The sequence below is a fragment of the Anguilla rostrata genome, chromosome 9 (assembly GCF_018555375.3).
Source record: "Anguilla rostrata isolate EN2019 chromosome 9, ASM1855537v3, whole genome shotgun sequence".
NCBI lineage: Eukaryota > Metazoa > Chordata > Actinopteri > Anguilliformes > Anguillidae > Anguilla > Anguilla rostrata.
Genome location: NC_057941.1, coordinates 26,006,125 through 26,029,472, shown reverse-complemented (window position 1 = coordinate 26,029,472; position 23,348 = coordinate 26,006,125). Strand labels below are relative to the sequence as shown.

Genomic DNA, 23,348 nt, shown 5'->3' with positions numbered 1-23,348 from the left:
CTCATTTTCCCACCTTCCCTCGCCGAACGGTAGGCTGCATTAGCACTGAACACCAGCAGTGACATTTAGCCACTAGAGGGCGAGAGGACCAGCCATTGAATGGTGGTTGTGCAGTTCAGTTTTAGCTCGTTACAGCTCAATTAGCAGAGAGGCAGTTCACTTCTGATACTCCGTAGCTCTGATGAGTTATTATACTAGTCGCTGTAGCGGAGGGTTGGACTCCAATGTGCTAGCCAAATTTTATTAAAGTTATTAAGAAATCCAAACCCCTGTGTGCTTCTTCTAAATTTCATTAGAATGAGCTGGCATTAGCAGGAACTCTGACCTCAGCACTCCGAAAGCAACAGCAAAATTGGCTTCAGAAAATTCTGTGGTATGGCGAGGGTGACTCACATCCCCTTCCCAATCCTCTTAATAAACAGCCGGCGTGTCTGTTAATGCTTACACTGCAACTCTGGAATGAGCAGACTGCGCTGCAAGGCCTCCGCTACAATCACTCCTCTGCGGCCGAGGCGTTACTGGGGCGCCTGTGAATCTGGGGCGTCGACACGTCCCAGCCGCGCCTGGGATGCCTCCTCACATCGACACGATGCAAAACGCTGAATTTACATTCGTCGTTTGGAATGAGTCTCGCGAATTCAGAGCTCTTCTTAAAAAACAGTGGAAGAAGCAGTGCCGTGGAGCTGACAAACCAGCCTTCACGACTGTCCCTGATGCAGAAGGCCTTTCATTCTGTCTGACCATTTCTTTCCACATTTAGCACAGTAGATGGCAAACTCACAAGGACATCAGTTAAATCGTGAAACACGCACATGCAGACCACATCTGAAAACCTGAGTCTAGCAGTAGAGATTTATTTCTCCAACCACTGCGTTTTAAACAGGAGACACTAATCTGCCCACTTATACATTGTATGTCTTGGCACTGTGGTTTCTGAAAGGAATGCAAATAGCTGCATATTAGGAAATGCAGGCACTGTCATGCATACAAGTGTGCTTGGTGGGGATAATAGTCGGATTTGAAATTAATGTGTGATTTGAAAATTTGCCTACTATATATCAGGAGTTTGAAACTGCATTAGAAAATGACCTTGAGCATCGCAGGACTTTGAGCGAAATGTTTCCAGTCCAGTGAAAGAGCCGGTGGAAATGCTGAGGTGCTTCTGAATGTACAGTGGAGATGCAGATGTGCTTTTGCCTGTACAGTGGAGATGCAGATGTGCTTTACCTATACAGTGGAGATGCAGATGTGCTTTTGCCTGTACAGTGGAGATGCAGATGTGCTTTACCTATACAGTGGAGATGCAGATGTGCTTTTGTCTGTACAGTGGAGATGCAGATGTGCCTTTGCCTGTACAGTGGAGATGCCAATGTGCTTTACCTATACAGTGGAGATGCAGATGTGCTTTTGTCTGTACAGTGGAGATGCAGATGTGCCTTTGCCTGTACAGTGGAGATGCAGATGTGCTTTTGTCTGTACAGTGGAGATGCAGACTGCTTTTGTACTTACAGTAGTGCAGATGTGCCATTTGCCTTTTACAGGGAGAGCAGATTTGTGCCTTTGCCTGTCACAGTGGAGATGCGTATGGCCTTTCTCGGTCAGGGAGATGCCAGTACGTTGCCTTTGTGGCTGTACAGTTGGACAGCAAGTGCCTTTGCCTTACAGTGAATCAGTGCTTTGCCTGTACAGTGGAGATGCAGATGTGCTTTTGCCTGTACAGTGGAGATGCAGATGTGCCTTTGTCTGTACAGTGGACATGCAGATGTGCCTTTGCCTGTACAGTGGAGATGCAGATGTGCCTTTGCCTGTACAGTGGAGATGCAGATGTGCTTTTGCCTGTACAGTGGAGATGCAGATGTGCCTTTGCCTGTACAGTGGACATGCAGATGTGCTTTTGTCTGTACAGTGGAGATGCAGATGTGCCTTTGCCTGTACAGTGGAGATGCAGATGTGCTTTTGTCTGTACAGTGGAGATGCAGATGTGCTTTTGTCTGTACAGTGGAGATGCAGATGTGCCTTTGCCTGTACAGTGGAGATGCAGATGTGCTTTTGCCTGTGCAGTGGAGATCCAGACTCCTTTTTGTACACACAGTAGTGACGTGGGCATTTTCTGTGGGCAGAGGAGACGCAGAGATGTTTTTTGTTTGCACGCGTGTTTTGCCTCGCTCACCCGCAGCTTGACGTGAGTTCGTCTGCGGAGCCACTTCTCTCGGGGGCCGGAGGGAGAGAAGGGGGCGGAGTCCGAGCCGTCTGCCTCCCGTGCTGTCAGGCTGTCACACCGCATTACCTGCCGACAAAGCACAAAGCATGCCTGTGAAACCTTCACAGCTAATCGCCAGGAAGTTTACTGAGGCTTTAACTACCTGACACTCTCAGCCCTCAGCCAATAGAACCTCTCAGTCCTCAGTCGCCAGTCTCCTTAACGAACCAATGACATCCGAGGAAGAATCTGAACCCCATTTAGACTGTCTATGGAGCTCTTGTCAGCCAAAAATGACACAGCCTGCTAATTCAGGTACATACACGCCTTATTGACATACAGTGACTTAAAAAGACTAAAAACACATTGTTTCTGAACCCCATAAGGCTCCACAGCCTGAAAAAACTGAAAGGCTCAGACTCAGAGCTTCACATTTAATTGCATTTCTGCTGAGTGCTACTGGAAGCATCAAAATGCCTGAGCATAAGCACTAAATACCAAAAGGTATTTACAAACCATGCGAATTAAAGCTTTTTTTAATCTTCAAAGCAGTAAGTGCCTCGGACACTTTTGGATGTGCTTGATTTCAGTCTAGCCTTCATTGTTTATCATTCTATGCAGGAACCATGGATCCAAAAAAGCAGCTTATCTAATGGTTCCATTTATTTCCATTACTACAAGAGGTTGCTGATTTTTATGTGGCACTTTCTGGTTTGCCTTGAAGTAGCTGCAGTTTGGCACAGTAAATCTGCAACATTACGTAACAGCCAGACGCTCACCGCCATAGGAACAGTACATATGAAGACCCCTCAAAAGCCACGAATGTCATTTTAACTGTTTACTGCCGTTGTTGTGTTAATTCACTAATACATAAAACCATGAAACCATGCAAAGGCATTAAAGCAGAACATCGAACACAAAATCGTAGCTCACTGCCACTGGACAGAACAGACACAAATCCATATTTTAAACATATTAACCAAGAGCGGTCATTAATCACGATTGCAATGCAGAGAGGTTTTTTAATCATGGTAGACCCATGAACCCGCAATCAAAATTCAATTTCATTTATTTTGGCAGTACCCATTCATCAAATTATTAGTCTAATATATCCAAAGAGAATTGTTCTGCAGAAGATAATTATAAAAATAAATAATAACAAAACCCAAGACCTATACCACACAATGGTTCTAAATTAAGTTTCTTGGTTAAATTTAATGTGACCATCTACTGTAAGCAACTTTATGTTAACATTAACATCTGCTGTAAATGAATGTTAAAATGAGTCTAAATTCAGTGTACAGAGGCACATGAGTGTTAGATGTCTCTTACATGTATATCTGTTATGTATGAATCAAATAAAGCCTTGCATTTATGCAAAGCTTGTAACAACAGGATGCCACTCCTATATAAGATATAACTGTGCTGTTGTAAGATAGCTGGCATCCTGTGAGACAGAGACTGTGGAGATAGAAGTCTGCACGATAAGCCAAAGCATTCTTAGTCTCCAATCAGTGTTCAGGGGTGCCATGATTGGACAGAAAGAATTTGAGCACTCCTGTTCAAACTGCTTAATTGTAGCTGTGTAGTCTAATAGGCAAGGCTGCGTAGTATAATAGTTAAGAAGCTGTGCTTATAACCTAACGGTTGCAGGTTTGAATCCATGTGGGACACTGCTGCTTTACCCTTAAATGGCCCTCAGCCTGAATGGCTTCAGTATCCAGCCGTAAAAATGGATGCTATATAAAAAGCTATGCGAGTCACTCTGAATTAGAGCGTTTGCTGAATGCCTGTAATGTAATGTCATTTCCACCTATTTGCTCCAAATATGCATCTTCATATATCTTAAATAAATGTGATACAAGCTCACAAGGCTTGCTGAAGTGTATCGTTTTGTGCGTTTGGAAACGGATGATTTTATTGAAACACCACGCTGTGTTTTGGCTCACTGCCTTTCTCAGTGTAGGTGAAGTAGCTCTGGCACACAAGCAACCAAACTGCAATGCTTACAAGCTTTTGCTGAGCCTGAGAGCTCCAAACACTAGAAACAGACTCTAAGGGCCGGCAGGGTTCACCATATAACAGCAGTAGCTTGAAGCCTGTTATCAAGAAAGCAAACTGAAGGCCTGAAATGTGTTGAAGTGTTTCTTTTTGCAAACAGCAAAGAGATGTATTTATCTGCTGCTCAATCCATTTTGCTGTTGTAAAAATAGCTCTCCCACTGATGTCTTTGCCCATACCAAGGACAAAATAGTCACTTTATTCATGGCCAGAGTTAGAATTTCATGAAAGAGAAAAAAAATAAATACATTCCCTCGGTCAGACCCATTTTTAGACATCTTGTCCTTGAGAATATAGCAGTGACTGTAGGAATTGATAAGGAGGAAAGAAAATGTGCCTTGGGAAAGATATAGAATGTAAAGTCACAGCTGACTGAACTCTGGGACAACAATGGTTCATTAAGGCCAGGCTAATGGAGTAAAGGCTCATTTTAAAGCTGAGAATAGGTTGTGGGGGGTCTCTTCATACAACAGTATAAATGTGTCTTCAGATCTGCATTCTGCTTTAATCTAGTTTTTGCGAGAAATCTATGGTCTAAAGGGGCCATGTAACAGGTACGGCTCCTCTTCCTCTTCGTCGTTTCTGTTTATGAACAGTAACAGAAATCAGCCCCTCAGGGCGATGCGCGGTTGCCTCCAGCATCACCCGCGCGAGGGGAGGGTGTCATTCGGCCCGGGACGACAACATCACGCCGCGCGCCGACGGCTCCCGCTGCTAGATCAGGCACCCGGAAGCGCGCCTATTAAGCCGCTCGCGAAGCGTCTCCCCCCCCCCGACTCGACTGCGCGAGCCCATCTGGTGAACGGTGCTCCGATGAGAAGTGGCGGGTGACATGAAACGCTTCGAAGGAAAGCACACCCGTGCTCTCCCTGAACTGACATGAGATGTGGGTTCGGGATGAGCGCTGCAGCTTGGGAATGCCTGACCATTCCAAAATTGTGGAGAGAAGGGGTTAAAAAAAAAAACAACCTACAATTAAAAAAAAAAAATTCAAATAACCACATTGGAGAATCCCCCCCCCCCCCCCATACATGTTACAGTGGCACTCAGAGCCTGCGCTGTAGCACAGTTTGTTCAGGAAAAAAGACTGAAGCTGTTGTGTTCGATATCCCTGGGTTCAGAGAGAGAAATAGAGGGAGGAGAGAGAGAGAGAGATAAAGGGAGGGAGGGAGACAGAGAAAGCGAGAGAGGGGGAGGAAGGGAGAAAGAGAGAGACAGGGAGAGAAAGAGAAAGAGAGTTAGAGGGAGGGAGAAAGAGAGAGAGAGACAGGGGAGGGAGAGAGAGAATTCACCTGTCTGAGCATGAAGGCCACGACGTCAGTGGACTCCCAGTAGGAGGCATGGAATAGATGGGGCAGCGCCACGGTGGGGAAGGCCGTGAGAACGTCTGGGCAGTACAGAGCGTAGTCCAGCCGCTTGGACCCCCACCATGTCCCAGAGACTGAAAGGGAGGCAGGCAGACAGGGAGAGAAAGAGAGAGGTGGGGGGGAGGGGGGGCAGTACAGTGCTTAAGTTGCACAAAAGAACAGAACCATGCGCAGAGAAAAGCACGACAGATGTGACAGGGAGGCGAAGGCACTGAGAGGGCGAATTAAGGGTTAGTGATGGAGACAGAGGCACAGGAGCGAGGGAAACTGATGAAGAGAGAGCGAGAGAGCTTTAGGAGATGGAAAGGGCTGTCGAGAGAGTTTTCATCGGTGAACAACAGAAAAACACCTGAAAGACTGATATGCAGGTACCTGCCGTCCGGGCGCAGGATTTACAGGAGCCCGGGGCCGACTGCAGGGGAAACAGGACGAGCGCGCAGTGCAGATGCGCGTTTCTGTCCCCATCAATAAGCGCTTCGTTATTCGGCTAGTTACCGCCACGCTCCGCTTACTCTATTTGAAACCACATTTTCCATTTTACTTAAAAACTAGCTTCCGTGACAGACAGACAGAAGTAAGTGCCAAAAACCACAGATTACTAGTGTGCAAATATATCACACATGAAATATTTGCCATTGAGTTGTTTGTTTACTGCCTGTCCCAGACAAAATGTGATATATATATAAAATAAATATTAACCCCACACACACACACACAAATATGTATTTGATGAAAAAAGAGAAATAAGGGGAGATTCATTTTTCATATGTGCTCAGTCACCGTCTTGTTTAAATTGAAAATTATTTAGCTTTGAGATTCAGTGTTATTTACCATGTGAGTCACATACAGTGTAACACACCTGGCTTTGTGAATTCTTCATTCAGATATTTTACAATCACTGCTATTTTCAGTGACTGCCAAACTAATTTAGCAAACTTTCAATGAAACACTGAAAATTAATATCAGGCCTGTTCCTGCTGGTACCATAACGGGAAGAATGCCAACTGCCAAATTTCAGTAAAATGTAAAGAAAAATAACAACAGTACAACTGATGGAATTCTTGGAAGAGAAATACAATTTCCTTGTGGTCTCGACATCAGCAAAGATCTGAGTAACTGAAGCTGTTGGTGAATGCACAGTACTTAAATGCTATGTGCAATTAAAAATAGGAAAAAAACCTGAAAATGATTAGCGAAGGGGATTTGTTTTATGGCGAGAGCTCGGGGAGGAAATGGCAGACGGGCCGTATGGTGCTGTGTAGTGGAGGAATGCTTTTCCCGATGCTCTGTCACTCACTGTTAGCGATGCTGCTGGCCAGCTGGCTCTCGGAAAACGCCTCGCTGTCCATGCTGGCCTGACTGGGTCTGCGCTGCCCGGCCCCCTCTCTCCCCCCGCCGCCGCCGCCCAGCTCCGGGGGGGTGGGGGGAGGCAGGCCCGACGCTCTGGAGCCCCCGCCCAGGAACACCGCTGGGCTGCTGTGGATGGCATCAGCTGGAGAGGGAACGCACAGCGAGGGAGAGACAAACAGAGAGAGGGGGGGGGGGACGGAGGGAGCAATGGAGGAAGGGAAGGACCAAGAGAGGGACACAGAGGGTGAGATAGAGGAGGAAGTGAGGGGGGAGAGGGAAAGAGCAAGAGAGGCAGTGACAGAGAGAGAGACAGAGACAGAAAGGGGGAGAGAAAGGGAGGGAGTGATGGAGGGAAGGATCAAGAGAGGGACAGGGAGAGAGGAAAAAGGAAAGAGCAATGGAGGCAGGGGGAGGGAGAGAGCAAGTGAGAATGAGAGAGAGGGAGAGAGGGAGAAAGAAAAAAATAATCTGTTCAAAAGGTTCTATTCACTGAAATAGCCCATAAAATGCATTCAGGAGCCAAACTAGATGCTAGGTACTGCATATATGATCTAATCAGAATTTTTTTCTTAATTCAAATGTGATTTTTTATGATGTGAGAAGTTTCTAGTTGTGTATTCACAACAGGGTATTTGCATGATGGACATGATAATAGATCACAGGCTTTTTAACTGGTTTAAAGTTGTACTTTAGAAACCACTTTTAAACAATGCAGTAATCCTTTGCTGGCCATAAGTCACTGTTTTTTTGACATTCCCATAATTGATAAGGATCTGTGTCAGCGCATTTTTCCCCCTGTGACACTTCCATTCGAGGCCTTCCTCACTGCCTGAACCGCACACAGCCAGGGGCGTGTGCATTTACGGCTTAGCCTCCTGTCAGTCTCTGTCCCTGTCGCCACTCGCCAAGATAACGGAATGAAAAAGAAAATAAAAACGATTCACGATGAAGATGAGGAGCAGAAGGGAAGGATGGCGCGGGCACCGCCGCCGCGCTCGCTCTCGCCGCCTGGAATCCGCGGGATCCTGAACTGCGCGGAAAGGCCATTGTTCTCCCTGGCGGTTCCCTACTGGCGATTTGGCTGATTGCATCGCTAGCGGGAGCGGGCCATTGTGATGGCGGACTTATTGCCCTGTTTTCAGAGATAATGTGATCACGCGGCTATGAGGGCGTCCGCGGGTCAACGGTGAGGTGACATCCGTTCACCCATCACCTCCGAAGACGCGCAAAACACCTCATTAGACCCCGCGCGGAAATGGCCCTGACACACCGCCTACACAGACTGCCGACCAAAAGAGCTAACCATCAGATTTTCTCCTTTTCTGTACCTCCTGTATCTGTTTGTGTGTCTGTGCGTGTGTGCGCGCGTGTGTGTGCATGTGAGTGTGTGTGTGTGTACGCGTGTGTGCATGTGAGTGTGTGTGTGTGTACGCCTGTGTGCATGTGAGTGTGTGTGTGTGTGTGTGTGTGCGTGTGTGCGCGCGTGTGTGTGTGCATGTGAGTGTGTGTGTGTGTGTGTGTGTGTGTCTGTGCGTGTGTGTGTGCATGTAAGTGTGTGTGTGTGTACGCGTGTGTGCATGTGAGTGTGTGTGTGTGTGTACGCCTGTGTGCATGTGAGTGTGTGTACGCCTGTGTGCATGTGAGTGTTGTGTGTTCCTGTGTGTGTGTGGCTGCGGTGTGATTTTGAGTGTGTGTGTGTACGCCTGTGTGCATGTGAGTGTGTGTGTGTGTGTGTGTGTCTGTGCGTGTGTGCGCGTGTGTGCATGTGAGTGTGTGTGTGTACGCCTGTGTGCATGTGAGTGTGTGTGTACGCGTGTGTGCATGTGAGTGTGTGTGTGTGTACGCCTGTGTGCATGTGAGTGTGTGTACGCCTGTGTGCATGTGAGTGTGTGAGTGTGTTCCTGTGTGTGTGTGCTCGCGCGTGTGCATGTGAGTGTGTGTGTGTACGCCTGTGTGCATGTGTGTGTGTGTACGCCTGTGTGCATGTGAGTGTGTGTGTACGCCTGTGTGCATGTGAGTGTGTGTGTGTGTACGCCTGTGTGCATGTGAGTGTGTGTGTGTGTTCCTGCGTGTGTGTGCTCGCGCGTGTGCATGTGAGTGTGTGTGTATATTTTCTGTGTGTGGGTGATGTGAATGTGCATGACTGCATGTGCTGTGCATTTTAAGGGTAAGTTAAGACATAAGTAGTGTATTCGCTCGTGCTTAATCAGAGCTCAAGCTCTTAAATGAGCAGTTTTCATTAAAAAATGTAACCGCAAGAAGACAACCCGTACTCTGCAGCCTGTTGTAAAATAAATTTATGTTAAACTGCTTACTACACCCTCTAGGGTGGGATGGATAGATGGAAATCACACACAATATGTCTCTCAAACACAAATGTCTGGGCATGTCTGGGTAACCAACATCCCTCTTTGTCCTTATCTTCACCATGCTTTATTACCTCCATTTACTTTCATTTACTTTATCTCTGGCATGCTGTTGCTTTCCCTCTTGCCCTTTATGTTAGTTAGAATGAGGCAACTGACTGGGCTGTTATAAAATTGCAGTTCATGGCTCTTCTGTATTTTAACATGGAGGACACACTGTACCTTTCTTTGCAAAAGACCAGCTGCACAAACAGGACACAGAATGAGAAATTACTAGCATTATATGTATGTCTGCATGGCCATGCCTTCTGAGCAAATAATAATAATAATAACAACAACAACAACAATTAATAATAATAGCATTAGCATTTTTAAATAACAGGTCATATCTGTTAAGGACTGCTGTGCCATGTTGTATGATAAATTTTATCCAGAGTGTCTCTGATTGTTTTCATAGTACTGTACCAGATATTATAATATGCAAGGTCCATTTTTGTGTTCTGCTGCACGACTATGCATAATTATGCACTATGCATTTAATTGTGTTTACACAAGGCTGGTCTCTGTCATATTTCATATCTTTGTGCCTTAGCCCACCTCTTGGATAACTAACTTTAAACTACTGTTTCTTTTTGTTTTTTTCTTTTTCCAGGAGGCATGAAATTGAACCAGTATATTGCTCCACTGTGCTTTCAGCTAAGATTACTTTAGAGCCCTATGGTGAGTTTCTGCTTTTGTGTGTGTGTGTGTGTGTGTGTCTGTGTGTGTGTATGTGTGTGCGTGTGAGTTCGTGCATATGTGTGCATGCGTGCATGTGTGTGTGTGTGGGTATGAGCGTGTGCGTATGTGCATATATGTGCATGTGTATGTGTGTGTGTGTGTGTGCGTGTGTGTGTGTGTGTGTGTGTGTGTCTGTGTGTGTGTATGTGTGTGCGTGTGAGTTTGTGCATATGTGTGCATGCGTGTATGTGTGTGTGTGTGGGTATGAGCGTGTGCGTATGTGCATATATGTGCATGTGTATGTGTGTGTGTGTGTGTGCGTGTGTGTGTGTGTGTGTGTGTGTGTGTGTGAATGTGCAGCTGCTCATTGAAATACGCCTTCAGGGATTCATGTTTACCATGCACCTCTCCATGCACCGCTCCTGTTTGCCGTTTGAGACCAATTCAGCAAGTGGCTTTTTCAGGGCCGTGCTGATTGCTGACTGAGTGACATGTCATTTGGCTACTCTGAAAAATATGCTATTCTGACTGCAGTGCAGAAACACTGCAGGCAATTTCACTCACACTTGATGGCCGCTGGAACCACGTTTCAAGAGAGTGAGAGTACACATGGTCCTCTGGAGAAAAGAACAGGTAAAGATGACAAGGCCAGCCTGTAACATGAACAAATCAAGCCCATCTGCGCAGGGCATCAGTCAGCACGCTCCTCCATTCATTCCTGTGCCACAGCGACCTTTGAACTCTGGAATTGTGTGTTCAGCTCTGTCTGTGCTTAGGGAGAGTGTATGTTTTTATATGCGTGTATGGGTATGTGTGTGCATGTGCGTGTGGGTGTGCATGTGTGCGCGTATGTGGCAATGTATGTTTAGGGTGTGTGTGTGTGCATGTGTTTTTTGTACTCGTGCACACGTGTTTGGGCATGTGCGTTTGGGGGTATGTCCATATGCTAAGTGGGTGTTAAGCATTGGAGAGATAAAAAGCCATACGGTGGGAGCAGATCAGGCCGGAATTGGCTGGCCTTGCTTATGTTCTCAGACTGCCAGTTTTTTACCTCTTTGTGTTGCGAGTTTCGGCCTCTCACTAGAGAACTGACCGAGTCAAAAGCCGAGCGTATTCGCAGTCTAATTGCATGGTGCGCCCGCATGCAGCAGAATACTGATATCTCTTTCAAAGACGCGCCCAGGAAACATACAGCTTGCACAGCCATAGTCCCATTCTGTCTGCATTACCTCACACCTCATTCGTCTCCTTCCACATTTCACGGTCCCCACAATGTCAGCCATTTTTCAGGTAAATGGCAGCGCTAACTAGCGCCTAATAACACAGAGCGCAAATGCATTACTTTGAGTTTTTTTTTGGATCACCTTAGATAATGCGTGCCACCTATTATTAAAATAAATGCATTGACAACATGGTAAATTCTAAGACCCTTCACTTTGAAGTGTAGAATGTGTGTTGGGGAGTTCCATTATAATCTACACCAATGAAATACTGAGTATGAAGCCGGTGGCCAAAGGGATATCTGCATATGGCCTCTCCTTGCACTACGGAATGCAAATTAAGGGAACAACAAGCCTGCTGTTAAGAGAAGCAGAAGAATTGAGTATTTCTCCAATTGAAAGAGACACACCATTAGTTGACTGTGAGGTAATAAGTGAGGGAACAAGAAGAAGGAGGGTAAGGAAAGAAGGAGAGAGGGCAAAGTAGAGGACATAGAGAATGAAATCCCCTTCTGTAGCTAGCTGCAGATCGCCATGGAGAAAATTCAGGATAAAATTGATTTATGTTAAATCCCTGATTGCAAAACAAATGCCAAAAGCAGATAGGAACTTGCATGCAGGTCTAGAGGACAGACTTTGATATACTGGACAGAGCCTATACTGAATTCTGAATGATTCTACAGGAATATTGGTATTTGGAATTGCAATATATCATGAAATGCATTTCATTTTTGTCACTCAAAACTCAGTTTACAATATTAATTAACCTTCTAACTTTATTCATTCACTCAGTGAATGTTTGTGCCATTCTTTTTGTTGTCACTTGTTTCTTAAACAACATTAAAGGCTTTTCAGAATTTTATTTCTCAGTTCAAACAGCACAAATAAGCAAAAACAGGATGGCTTAATGATAGTATAGAATTTCATAATCTGGGTATTTGCATAGAATTGCCAAAACTAGAACCATTCAATTCATTGTAAAGAGATTGCATATTTGCATAAACCATTAGCATATTATTTCATGCAATTATGTCCAATTACAACACATAATGACCTATAGTTAAAATCGACAGATGCAGCATTAACAAACCGACAATTGCTCTTTAAAGACACAAACCCACCTAGATTTATGAAGGGAGGCAGTTTTTGTTGAAAATCACATCGACAGCAGTTGCCTGAATAGCAGGCACTGTCATTGGTACTCTCTGCCTCATTCTTTTATGCAATTAAGCAGATTCTACAGTAGTTAATGCTGTATCTTATCATTCTCGCCCAAATTGTGCTAATAAATTCACAGACAATTTTTTTATGGCTTTTCTTTTTCTTTTATTTTTAAAATTTGTTTTGTTGTTGTTGTGCAATTTGGTGATCATTTGGCTTAGGTGGCTGGATTAGAAAATACTTAGACAGCCTGTCTAAGACATTTCAATGCAGGAAAAACCCTAATATATTTTCTTTTGTTAGTGTTGATAGTATAAGATATGTTTAAACTATGTTTCATATGCAGTGGGGTCAGATTCCCTTAATGCATATTTTATCTATTGGTTCACTGGAAAATTCTCACAGTAGATACCGGTGTTGAGCAGTCCTGATTTGGCTGCACTCTCAGGCCAGCCCCTCTCATTGCTAGGAGATCATGATTTACCACATGATCAATTATTGCAGCCATAATCTCATCTGAGACTACAGCTCATGGTCTTCCTCTCTGTTGTCTTCCACCACACATGCATACTCCTCTCCCTCTCCATGCAACTCCTCTTCTTCTGTTACCCATTTCTCTATTCTATCTTTACATAAATAAATAATTCCAAAGATGTCCCCTTTTACTGTATAAATGGTAGTGAAGTTGAAAATACCAGGGTAAGTCTCCAACTGACATGGGAATCAGCTGTGAGTGGTTTCATTTACATAACATCAATCAACAGTTTTTCACCATTTGTCTCCATAACCATGATATTATATATACTTTTTTAGGATTTTGAAAGTACTTCAATCTGGTATTTAACTTAAATTTAAGAGTTTTGAAAAGATCAATGTTAAGATTTGCAAAATGGACCATAGATACATACAGTTTTGCTGTTGGTTCAGTTAAAGTTAGAAAATAAAATTATAAACGGTGCGGTCATTCAAATAATTTTGTGGTCATCAAAGCAAAAAAAAATAAAAACCACTCAGAGTTTGGTCCACATAGACTGCTGTTGCTCCAACAGTGTGTGGATGTGCGTATGTGTGTGCACGCACGTGCAAGCTTGAGTGTGTGTGTGTGTGTGTACATGCACCTGTAGGTGTGTGTGTATGTGTGTGTACACGCACGTGCAAGCTTGAGTGCGTGTGTGTGTGTGTGTGTGTGTGTGTGTGTACATGCACGTGTGTGTGTGTGTGTGTGTGTGTGTGTGTACATGCACGTGTGTGTGTGTGTGTGTGTGTGCGTGCGTGGCACCAGGCAGGGGCAGGCTCTTACCTATAAGAGTGGAGCGGCCGTCCCCCAGTGGGGAGCGCTGGTAGCGGGGTACAGCGAAGGGGGGCAGCTGGTGGAAATGGGGGTGCAGCAGGGGTTCCAGCCGGGAGGCTGATGGATCCGAGGGGAAGAAAAGGTTGAAGATCTGGGAGCAGGCAGGACGGAGCTGGGTTGCTAGGGAGAGAGGACAAATATACACAAATCACATGTCGTGTGTGTGTGAGACCAAGCATTTGTGTGCATGTGTGTGTGTGTGTGTATGTGAGATGGAGCATTTGTGTGCATGCGGGTGTATGTGTGTGTCTGTGTGTGGGTAGGAGATGTGGGAGATACTAACCTGACACAGCAGGGAGCACAGTTCTCCTCATAGCCAAGACCAGCCCCAATGGACAGCCCAGCAGAAAACAGTCAGAAACCTCAAAGTCAAAGTGACCTGGGTTTAGTACCAGACTGGAGTTACTGCCTGGACGTAAACTGTCCTCCTCCTGCAACAGGCTGAGAGAGACGGGGGGGGGGGGAGACAGGGGAGAGAGAGAGAAAGAGCGACAGAGAGAGAGAAGGAATGAAGGGTTGTTATGACATTGATTACATAAGCGTTGTCATGTGTATTGTAAAAATATGTCATGCCAATAAAGCATTAAATTAAAATTGAAATTGAAATAGAGAGGCAATGTCTCCCTTAAGGACCAAACTGAAGTTAGTTGCCGCAGGGACTCAATAAAATCTCTTTTTGTACAGAGCTAGGAAACCACTGGCTCACTGCGGGAGGTCGTCATGAGCTTTTCTTTCAGGCTGACCGTGTCAGCTCAGCCCTGCAGTGTTAGTGCTGTTGGCTTGCAGACCACGCAAGAGAACCCTGGGTAGACTGTGAGCAGCGTGGCACTGCATACAAACAACGTACGGTGAGATAAACAGAAGGGAACATGGAGTTGCTTACAGGAGTCAGAGTCACAGTGAACACCCATGAGTGGACAGAACTAGCATGTAGAGTTTTTCCAGAGATGGAGGAGGGGGGTTCCTTCCAATGGCAAATTAAGTTATAGCAGTGCTCCGGTAGTGGTCTTTATATAGCAAATTAAGCTCTGATAATGGTCTATACTTTAGATGGCAATTAAGCTCTGGTAGTGCTCTTATGAAGCACTGGTAGTTGTCTTTAGATATAAAATGAAACGCTGGAAGCGATCTTAGATAATGAAGCCCTGGTAATGGTCTTTAGGTAGCAAATGAACCTACAGTATAGCCATGGTCATATGAACTTAAGCTCTGGCAGCTGGTCTTATGAATCTCTGATAATGATCTTTACTTTAGGTAGCAAATTAAGCTCTGACAGTGGTCTCATGAAGCTTAGGCAGCAGCCTTTAGTTAGCGAGTTACACTCTGGCAATGCACTTGATTTAGACGGCCAGTCTTGTCACACCAGAGCAGCAGAATTGTCTCCATCTGGAACGAGCCTGGCTCCAGCCGTACAGTGGGGAAGGGCTGCACAGCACCGCACGGGAGCCGCGGTCCGGACTCTCACCGGGGCTCAGAGCGGAGAGCACTTCACCGCAGCCTAGCTCCGCCGCGGATCGACGTTTCCCGCGCACAACGAGCACTCTCTTTAAGCGCCGCCTGGCCGCCGCTCTCAAACACCTCTCATCCCCTCTTCCCGCCGCACTTCCGCGGCGCTAGCTAATGCGCGCGCTGGGAGCGCGGATTAGAGGAGCCGGCGAGTGAAGTGTCCGAATCAATGCGCTATCGATCGCCGTCTGGACCCTTTGTCGCCCGCTCAGGACAGGCAGCCGTCAGCTGCTGGCTGCCCGACTTTCCGTCCATCTGTTCCAACAGACCGATGCGCGTGTGTGTGTGTGTGTGTGTGTGTGTGTGTGTGTGTGTGCTCTGAGCATTGTGTGCTTGTGCGCGCACACATCCATGCGTGTGAACGTCTGCGCGTGTGAGCGTGTTTCGTGCAGATGGGAAGGTGCGCACGTGCGTATGGGCTATTGCATTTGTCAGCGTTTGTATCTGTACATATGTCTGTGTGTGCGTGCGTGCCTGAGTGTGTGCATGCGTACAGCCCATCTCCCCGTGAGCTCCCTCTCTACAGGCAATAATCAGAGCAGTGTGAAAAGGCTTTTTAACACTCGGCACACAGATTCCCACAGTTCCCCTCCACCCCAGCGTGCTTTGGAGCAGAGCCGGGGTCTGGCGATCGTTAATCTGACCCTGGATGCCCCATGTTGGCTGAGATCTGCTACAGAGCCTGCCTTTAATGAGACCAAAGAATAACAGAAGGGAAGTAAAGGGCTGGTGGGTGGGGGTGGGGGGGGGGGGGGATTGGGAGAACAACAACAATGAGAGCACTCATTTGGGACCTAGCTGTTTGGTGAGAAAATCTATTTTGTGTGCGGGGTTGTTTTGGCACCGAAGGAGGCTTTCGTTTTTTTTTTGGCCAGAGTAATAAGAGGGTGCTGAATGTTTGGGGAAGGCGAGGTAGCGTTGTTTCCAGGGGTATGTGGGGGGTTAGGCCTTTTTTTAACCACCCCGGGACGCTCCCTTCCCCAGCATGCCCAGACCCCCCTCCTGCACGGCGGGGATGGCGACGCAGCTCTCACCTGGGCTATTTGCGGAGGCGGGATGGTCTGAGTACGCGGCGGCTCACCTGCAGCGTCCGTGCATCTGCACACGCGCGCCGGCTCGGCGGAGCGGAGCTATTTTTAGAGAGGAGGCCGGCAGACAGGCAGGGCCTGCGTGCGGCGGGTATCAATGAGGGGCTGAGGAACGAGGCCCGCCCCTTCCCCGCGGTAACCTGGAACGAGCCTCGCGCGGCCGCGCGGCTTCCAAAACAACGTGCGCTTCCAGCACGGGCGAACCCCACGGAGCGCGGACTGGCGGGCGAGCCGAATTAACAAAGAGGCGTAAATAAACGCGTGCTGTCGGGGCAGAGCGCGGACCTGGCGTAATCTAACCTGTCACCTGATTGCTTTAGATTCATGGCACGGTTGCTCGCAGTGTGCGTGTGCTCTCCCCCATTCGCGATGTATAAAGATGTATAAAGATGTATGAAGATGAATTTCTGTGTTTTTAGGACTGCATTCTATTACTGCTGCTCTACTATCTCTGTGGGTTGGGTTCAATTCCCCTCCAGTGTAGTCAGTTCTGAAAATAAACTGAAATTAAGTTCATTATTTGAAAAATTACAGAAAAGTACTTAGGGATTTAAAATCATTTTCTTCTTCTTTTCTGCATTTTAATAAAAATGTGTCACACAGCATAGAGCTGAGCTTGTCCAGTCCCCACCCTAATTTGGAATGGCCAATCACCTGCATCACAGCTGCATTCATGTGCAAACCCCACTGCTGATTCGGGAGAGTGTAGAAAACCATTCATTCTATTGCTTTTCACAGCCCATACTACAGGTAAGCTCACACAGCGTGGAGACAGAGGAAGACCTTTCATATGTGGCTTTAACACGCAGACCACAGTCTGCTGCCTTAACTGAATGAGACACCCAGCAGCCCCAGAGGGGGTTTTCCATTAATGAATGTCATTGCACTTTGTTTCCCAAACTGACTGAATTGTGAATTGGACGTCAACCCTAATTCAGACAAATTCAGACACAAATCCACAATAACTAAACAGTGGAAATGGACATACAATCTGCCAAACTGTCATGGCAGACGTCCCCAAGCCACCAATAGGCTGCTAGATGAACCTCAGCAAAGAAAACCACTAGCATGCTCAGTGACCTGGCTAGCTTAGCTAAGCTTCCTGCTTGTTTTCCATTTTGTGCTGGCCAAGCTGATAGTATTGCAGATGTTGGCCTACTTACTTTGGGTGGGGGCCGGTAGCAAGGCTAAGATTAAGCCCATGTCAATTCAGTCCTTTCAGGAAATTAACTGAAATTCAATTAATTAATTAAAAATCCCCACAGAACATTACAGTTCATTTTTCAGTTCATGAGTTTAATTTTAATTTAATGTCAAATCACTGTGCGGGGCAGCAGTTGAGGAAAAAACACCCGGACGGAAAGAAGCAATAACCTAAAGTCAATTTATTTCCCAAAACCAAATTAATGCAGACAACATGAAGCTATGCCCAAGCCTGGGAAAATGATAATCATATCCTCTTGCAATGGCGCAGGGAGGAAAAAAAAGCTATTTAAGGGGTCTAGAGGGCTGAGGAACATTAACGGCTCAGCAGCTGAGTCCCACAAGGTCTCCTCCAAAAGCACAGGAGGCTGTGCTTCAGTAACAGGCCTAACAAAGGCAATGGGCCACACCTGAAATAGGTGCGAGGCTGCTGCTGTCCAAAGCCCTGTATTCCTGCCTGGCTGTGGGAGGGAACAGCCAGAATTGACAGCAGCCAATGAGGAACAGCAGTTCCCTCTGCACCTTCTCCCCCTCCTGGCATCACACATGTAGGAGTTATTGGCGGCCTTAACCTCCTGCATTGTAACACTACAACGTTGTACCAGAAAGTGCTGATAAACCACGCTCGTGCATTATTATTATTATTATCAGTACAACACCGTCTTCTGAGAATACAAGCGCTCATTTAGGTGATCAATATTTTATTTATGAGATGGGCACACCGCAGAACTAGCGCGCTGACTTAGCATTAGCAATAGAGTCGCATCAGGTCCCTTGTTATCTGGGATGGGAAACGCAGGAAGATAAGGAGCTGTTTGTGTGGAAATGCTGCACCGTGGTTTATGGAAGGCACTTTATGCAAGGGAAGAAATGTTAAATATGAAGCAGGGATAACACGCTGAGGACTTCAGTATGCACTGCAGAATTCTCACGGTTAAATCAGCTGCGATAGCGTATATTTCAGTCCGACAGAGTACATTTTATCCCATTTGGGTAAAATATAATCTCTGTTCGAGCTGAATTAACATGGTGTGAGAAACGTCAAAGCAGGAAAGGAAAGAGGAAAAGGATTTTTAAAATCCTGAAAGGGCGGTCAAAATAGGAAATGAAAAGGCAGAACGGGAAAAACATTCACACTTAAAATTGCGCTTTCATTTAGTTTCTTTTATTCCATCATTTACCATTCTCTTTGAATCTATCATTCTCTTTCCTGTTTTGAAATAGCTCAGTTCAGGAGCCTTCTTTCACACATTCTGCAGCACGTTGGAAGACAGTTAATCATTTGCTCACCTGGCGGTGGAGATTTTACATGCTAATGGGAAGGGGATAACGACTCTCCTCATTAAACCGCTCGAGAGTTGGAAAATGAATAAGTTTATCTGGGAGTCCAATATGAGAAATATGTCATCAGAGTAAAGCACCGACATCAAGTGAGAACCGCAAAGCAATGAACTGGCAAATCAGTATGGGAAGACCAATTAAAACCGTTAAAGCTGTTATCCTTAGTTTTTTCATATTTAAAATTGCCATATTTGATACCTTTTCACCCTGGCAATATCCATTCTATGTATTTGCATTCTGTAATTGCTCCTCTACATGCTATTTTCCATTTGGGCCGTCGGGTGTGACAATCAAGCCAAGTATTCAAATGTGATGGCGCACGCACATGAACTTCCACGCTGAATGCAGAAGAACAAGCTCCAAACACAGACTTGATGTATTTCAAATTACTTTCGGAAAAAGATGTTTTATGGGTTTATATTGGGCTAATCAATGTCAGCTAACCTCCTCCTTTTTTTAGTTTTACAGAACTGGGGATATGGAACAGTGAAAGTGAGAGTATCTACTTGCATCGTACTTACATGGTCTTATGTTGCCTAACATTACCTCCCTTGTTGGGGTGTCTACCAGTAAAATGTTTCAAATCATGTAACCACATCTGTTGACGCTTTGTCTTTAAAATTTGGTTTGATATGTTGCTCAACATTACCATGTCAGATGACACTTGATTGTCTCTAGGCAGTCTTCTTTCTCCAAAATTTGCTTTGGCTGGATTATCTTCTAAGAAAATGAAACACTGAATGCGCTTCTGGTGCTACACCCCCAAGCAACTATGCCTCTTTGTTTGGGGGTGTAATTCATTTCAAATGGATTTGATGTATGAAAACGAATTGTTGTGACCACCCGTCACCACAGATGTCAGCAAACCCACAAAAACTGAGAAATTAAAGAATAATAAAACTTTATCAGCAATCTATTCAGTGCCTGAGTTCTCTACAGGGGGTCCAGGGGCCCACTAAGGAGGTCCTCGATTGCACTGCGAAAGGGTCCCCCACCCTGTGATCTTGATGGAACTTTTTTTAAAAATACAACTCCTTTTAACTTATGATGGGGGTCCCTGGGATGCCTTTAAGCCTTGGTGGGGGTCCCTGTAGAAAACCAGTTGAAACCCCCTGATTTAATCTATAGAATTTCCCTCATTTGTGCTAGTAGTATGGTGAACATTCCGAGCATGTTTGTACAGTTTCCTGGATGATCCCTGAAACATTATCACAAAAGTCAGCATACATTAGTATGCAATGTGCTTTGACAGAACCTTCTTGGAAAAATAATTATGTTCTAAGATTGTTTAGGAAATGTTTTCATCGCATTAACTCACAACCAAATGGGAATAGCAGTGCCTCACATTGTGGTACCATTTTGTGTTGGTCTGGGATAGTAAAAGAAGCAGTGGTCTGGGACATTTCAATAATACATTAGTATGCTTGAATGCTGTAGCTTTAATGGCTTTGGCGATCCCAGAAATACTTTTAAATCTCATGGATTAGAATGACTGAACAGGATGTTTTTGTTGCATTTGTTGGTTTATTGCATTGGAGAGTTCATTCAGAATACAAGAGATGAAATTCCCTCTACCAGTGACATAATACATTTGTATCAGCTGTTCTAATAATCCTACTCCCTGAGTGGTATAATGTTACATAATGTTGCATAAAAACATTACTCTTACCTGTTCCTTCCTTTTTCATACTTAAAAATCCATAGATTGCCACTCAATTTACAGTAATACTGTTCTAGTCTCATTCTGCCCAAGACCATATTTACCAAATTGCTATTCTATTTGAATGCTGTGTGTGCATAATGAACATACCAATAGTTTGGGAATTCTTATTTAATTTGCATACTGGCACCCTCTCCTTGGCTTATATTTCTTCGTAATGCACAAACGCCGGTGATGAAAATGAAAACCACGTAATGTAATGACTTCTGGATCTGTGGGACCCCTGATCTAAGTTGCACCAAATCACAGAGCACATTGGTAACCCTAACTGCAGACATGAAGAAATGCTTCTTTTTTAAATTCCATAATCAATTCAGCTGCTCAGTCAGCAAAGGTTGCAACATAAGTAAATATGTAAGTAAGTAAAACAAAGTAGTATCTAATCTAATCTAATCTAATCTAACAACCAATAGAACAACTTCTGTAATCACTGTGGGAATTACCAGGAACTAGCCAGAAAGTATCCATCAATCACTATTGGCGTTTGTTGGCTGCTAGCAATGTATTCTATGATTGGTGGAGATGGCACCAATGTCTTCTTATTACCATTGCCTCGCCTCTCTCTGGTGCAAGTACCTGCTGAAGAAGACGTTGTGCTGGCTGGGGGAGGAGTCACTCTGTTTCCGGCAGAGGGGGCGTCTGGACATGGCTGCGCTGTCGCTGGGTACAGAGAGGTCGATGTTGCTTTTGCTGAGTCGCTTGCTGGAACTCAGGCTGGGACTGGCATCTCCCAGAAGCCCCGAGTTATCCTGGGGGAAGACGGGCAGGGGGGAGGAAGTTACTCCAAGGAAAAAAAGTTCACCTTCTGATGTGTAACATGACAGTTTCAGATCAATACAGCTGAGATTGTTTGCTCGGTGAGGCAAAGCTCCCAGTATTTTTGATGTTTGTACTGATGGTCACTGAAAAGCAACCATTTCTGCTGAAAGCGACAATGCTGAAAAAAATTACACTTGGAATGCTTTTTTTTTTTTGTTAAGATATTTTATATTAGTTTTCTATGGCTTGAACATTACCTTTCCTTTTCAGTTCAGATGGCAAAATAGTGATCTCACATACAATCAGATTGAGCAAATTTGTTCCAAGCAAAACCCTTTCAGATAATCCTGTCAGTCCCATTTCCTGTAATATGAATCCCTTTTGGATTAATATGTATATTTGTCAATCCACAGAAACATGCACTGTAAAATCAACTCTGATTGTGCACATTTTACACTGACGGAGTACCTTTTACCCAGTAGACGCAAATAAACTCTGCCAATTTAAAGTCAATTTGCCACTGGAGATTTTACTGTGTATATTATATTGTGGTTTCTGAAAATAAGGTTACAGTTCAGAAGAAGAATGGATACTCTGAGTTTTGGGGGGTTTTTTGCCCTCTACCTTCAAGCTCTCTGTGCTGTCGTTCCTGCTGTTGTTTCCCGGGCTACCGTGTCGCTGGCTGCCGCTGAAGCACAGGGCATCGAAGCACAGGACGCCCCCGACGCAGTCGCCGATCAGGCACACCTAGACCAGAGCAAAGGCCGGACATGTGACCGTGGCATTAGAGCAGGTCACTGTGCGGCCTGGACCAAAACAGATCAGATACCCAAGCCTCACTTGCAGGCGATTCACTGTGGCGCCTGGACCAAAACAGATCAGACACCCAGACCCTGCATTCAGGTGATTCACATTGGAAGCTGGACTAAAACACGAGGAGACGCGTAAGCAGAGCAATTTGGATGAGGCACAACTCCTTACACTCGGCCCACATAACTTCTGCTGCTTAAGCCCTGAATTTCAATAACACACTCCGTTAAGATGAAATGTTTCTCCTGCTGGGGCAAATCATTTTCCTGCTGCACCGCATGCATACCTCATCTGCTGGAGGCGACTGCACGCTCGCTGGCTAAATTGATTGCATTTCACAGCACTTTTTTAAATTTTTTATTTCAAATAATTCGCAATGATGACAATGAAAACCGCCCAAGTATTACAACAGCAACTGCTTTATTTGTCCTGGAGTAAATATAAAGCAAAACTATCCCTACCAGAAAATGTAATCCTTCAGGACCACAAATGCATGCCCGTGAACTTGAAGAACTGCTACAGCTCAGACTGCAACTTGATGTAAATATTGCCTTCTCTCTTTTAAGACTGGAATATATCACAATGTATTGAAACAAATATTACAATTGTTACAATAAATATGAAAATATATATGGAAAATATTCAGATTACTGCCATTTTAAAATATTGCAATATACTGTATCTGTCATGGTTTTGGCTGATGCCACCATTTCATTTCCTTCTGCGCCTTTTCTTCAGTTATTACGGCCATTGGTTTTTTCATGCGCCTTTGCTTCAGTTATTACGGCCATTGAGTTGATTGAATTATACACGTGCAAATTTTCTTTTTACAATTTGCACCTGTTGGCGTTCTATTTAAACCCCAAGCAAGCTGATAAGCTTTGCTTCAGTGTCACTTATGTTGCACGAGAGCCGGTAGTCTGTCAAGCGAGGTAAAGGTAAAGGTAAAGGTAAAGGTAAAGGTAAAGGTAAAGGTAAAGGTAAAGGTAAAGGTAAAGGTAAAGGTAAAGGTAAAGGTAAAGGTAAAGGTAAAGGTAAAGGTAAAGGTAAAGGTAAAGGTAAAGGTAAAGGTAAAGGTAAAGGTAAAGGTAAAGGTAAAGGTAAAGGTAAAGGTAAAGGTAAAGG

At 45.0% G+C, this 23,348-nt stretch overlaps 1 protein-coding gene across 3 annotated transcripts in view; it reads right to left on the bottom strand.

Annotated features, from left to right (window-relative positions):
• Nucleotides 1-23,348, bottom strand: part of LOC135263406 (membrane-associated phosphatidylinositol transfer protein 3-like) — a 107,454-nt gene that overhangs the window by 7,523 nt on the left and 76,583 nt on the right. For all 3 annotated transcript variants that reach the window (XR_010332456.1, XR_010332457.1, XM_064351375.1), the window contains 7 exons: nucleotides 22,038-22,160; nucleotides 21,231-21,403; nucleotides 14,080-14,237; nucleotides 13,746-13,916; nucleotides 6,926-7,120; nucleotides 5,554-5,702; nucleotides 2,171-2,287 (listed from right to left, as the gene is read on the bottom strand). Coding sequence is in view for 1 of the 3 variants with exons in the window: in XM_064351375.1 (XP_064207445.1) it covers nucleotides 2,171-2,287; nucleotides 5,554-5,702; nucleotides 6,926-7,120; nucleotides 13,746-13,916; nucleotides 14,080-14,237; nucleotides 21,231-21,403; nucleotides 22,038-22,160 (1,086 nt within the window). In the remaining 2 variants the exon portion in view is untranslated. The remainder of the gene's footprint in view (nucleotides 1-2,170; nucleotides 2,288-5,553; nucleotides 5,703-6,925; nucleotides 7,121-13,745; nucleotides 13,917-14,079; nucleotides 14,238-21,230; nucleotides 21,404-22,037; nucleotides 22,161-23,348) is intronic.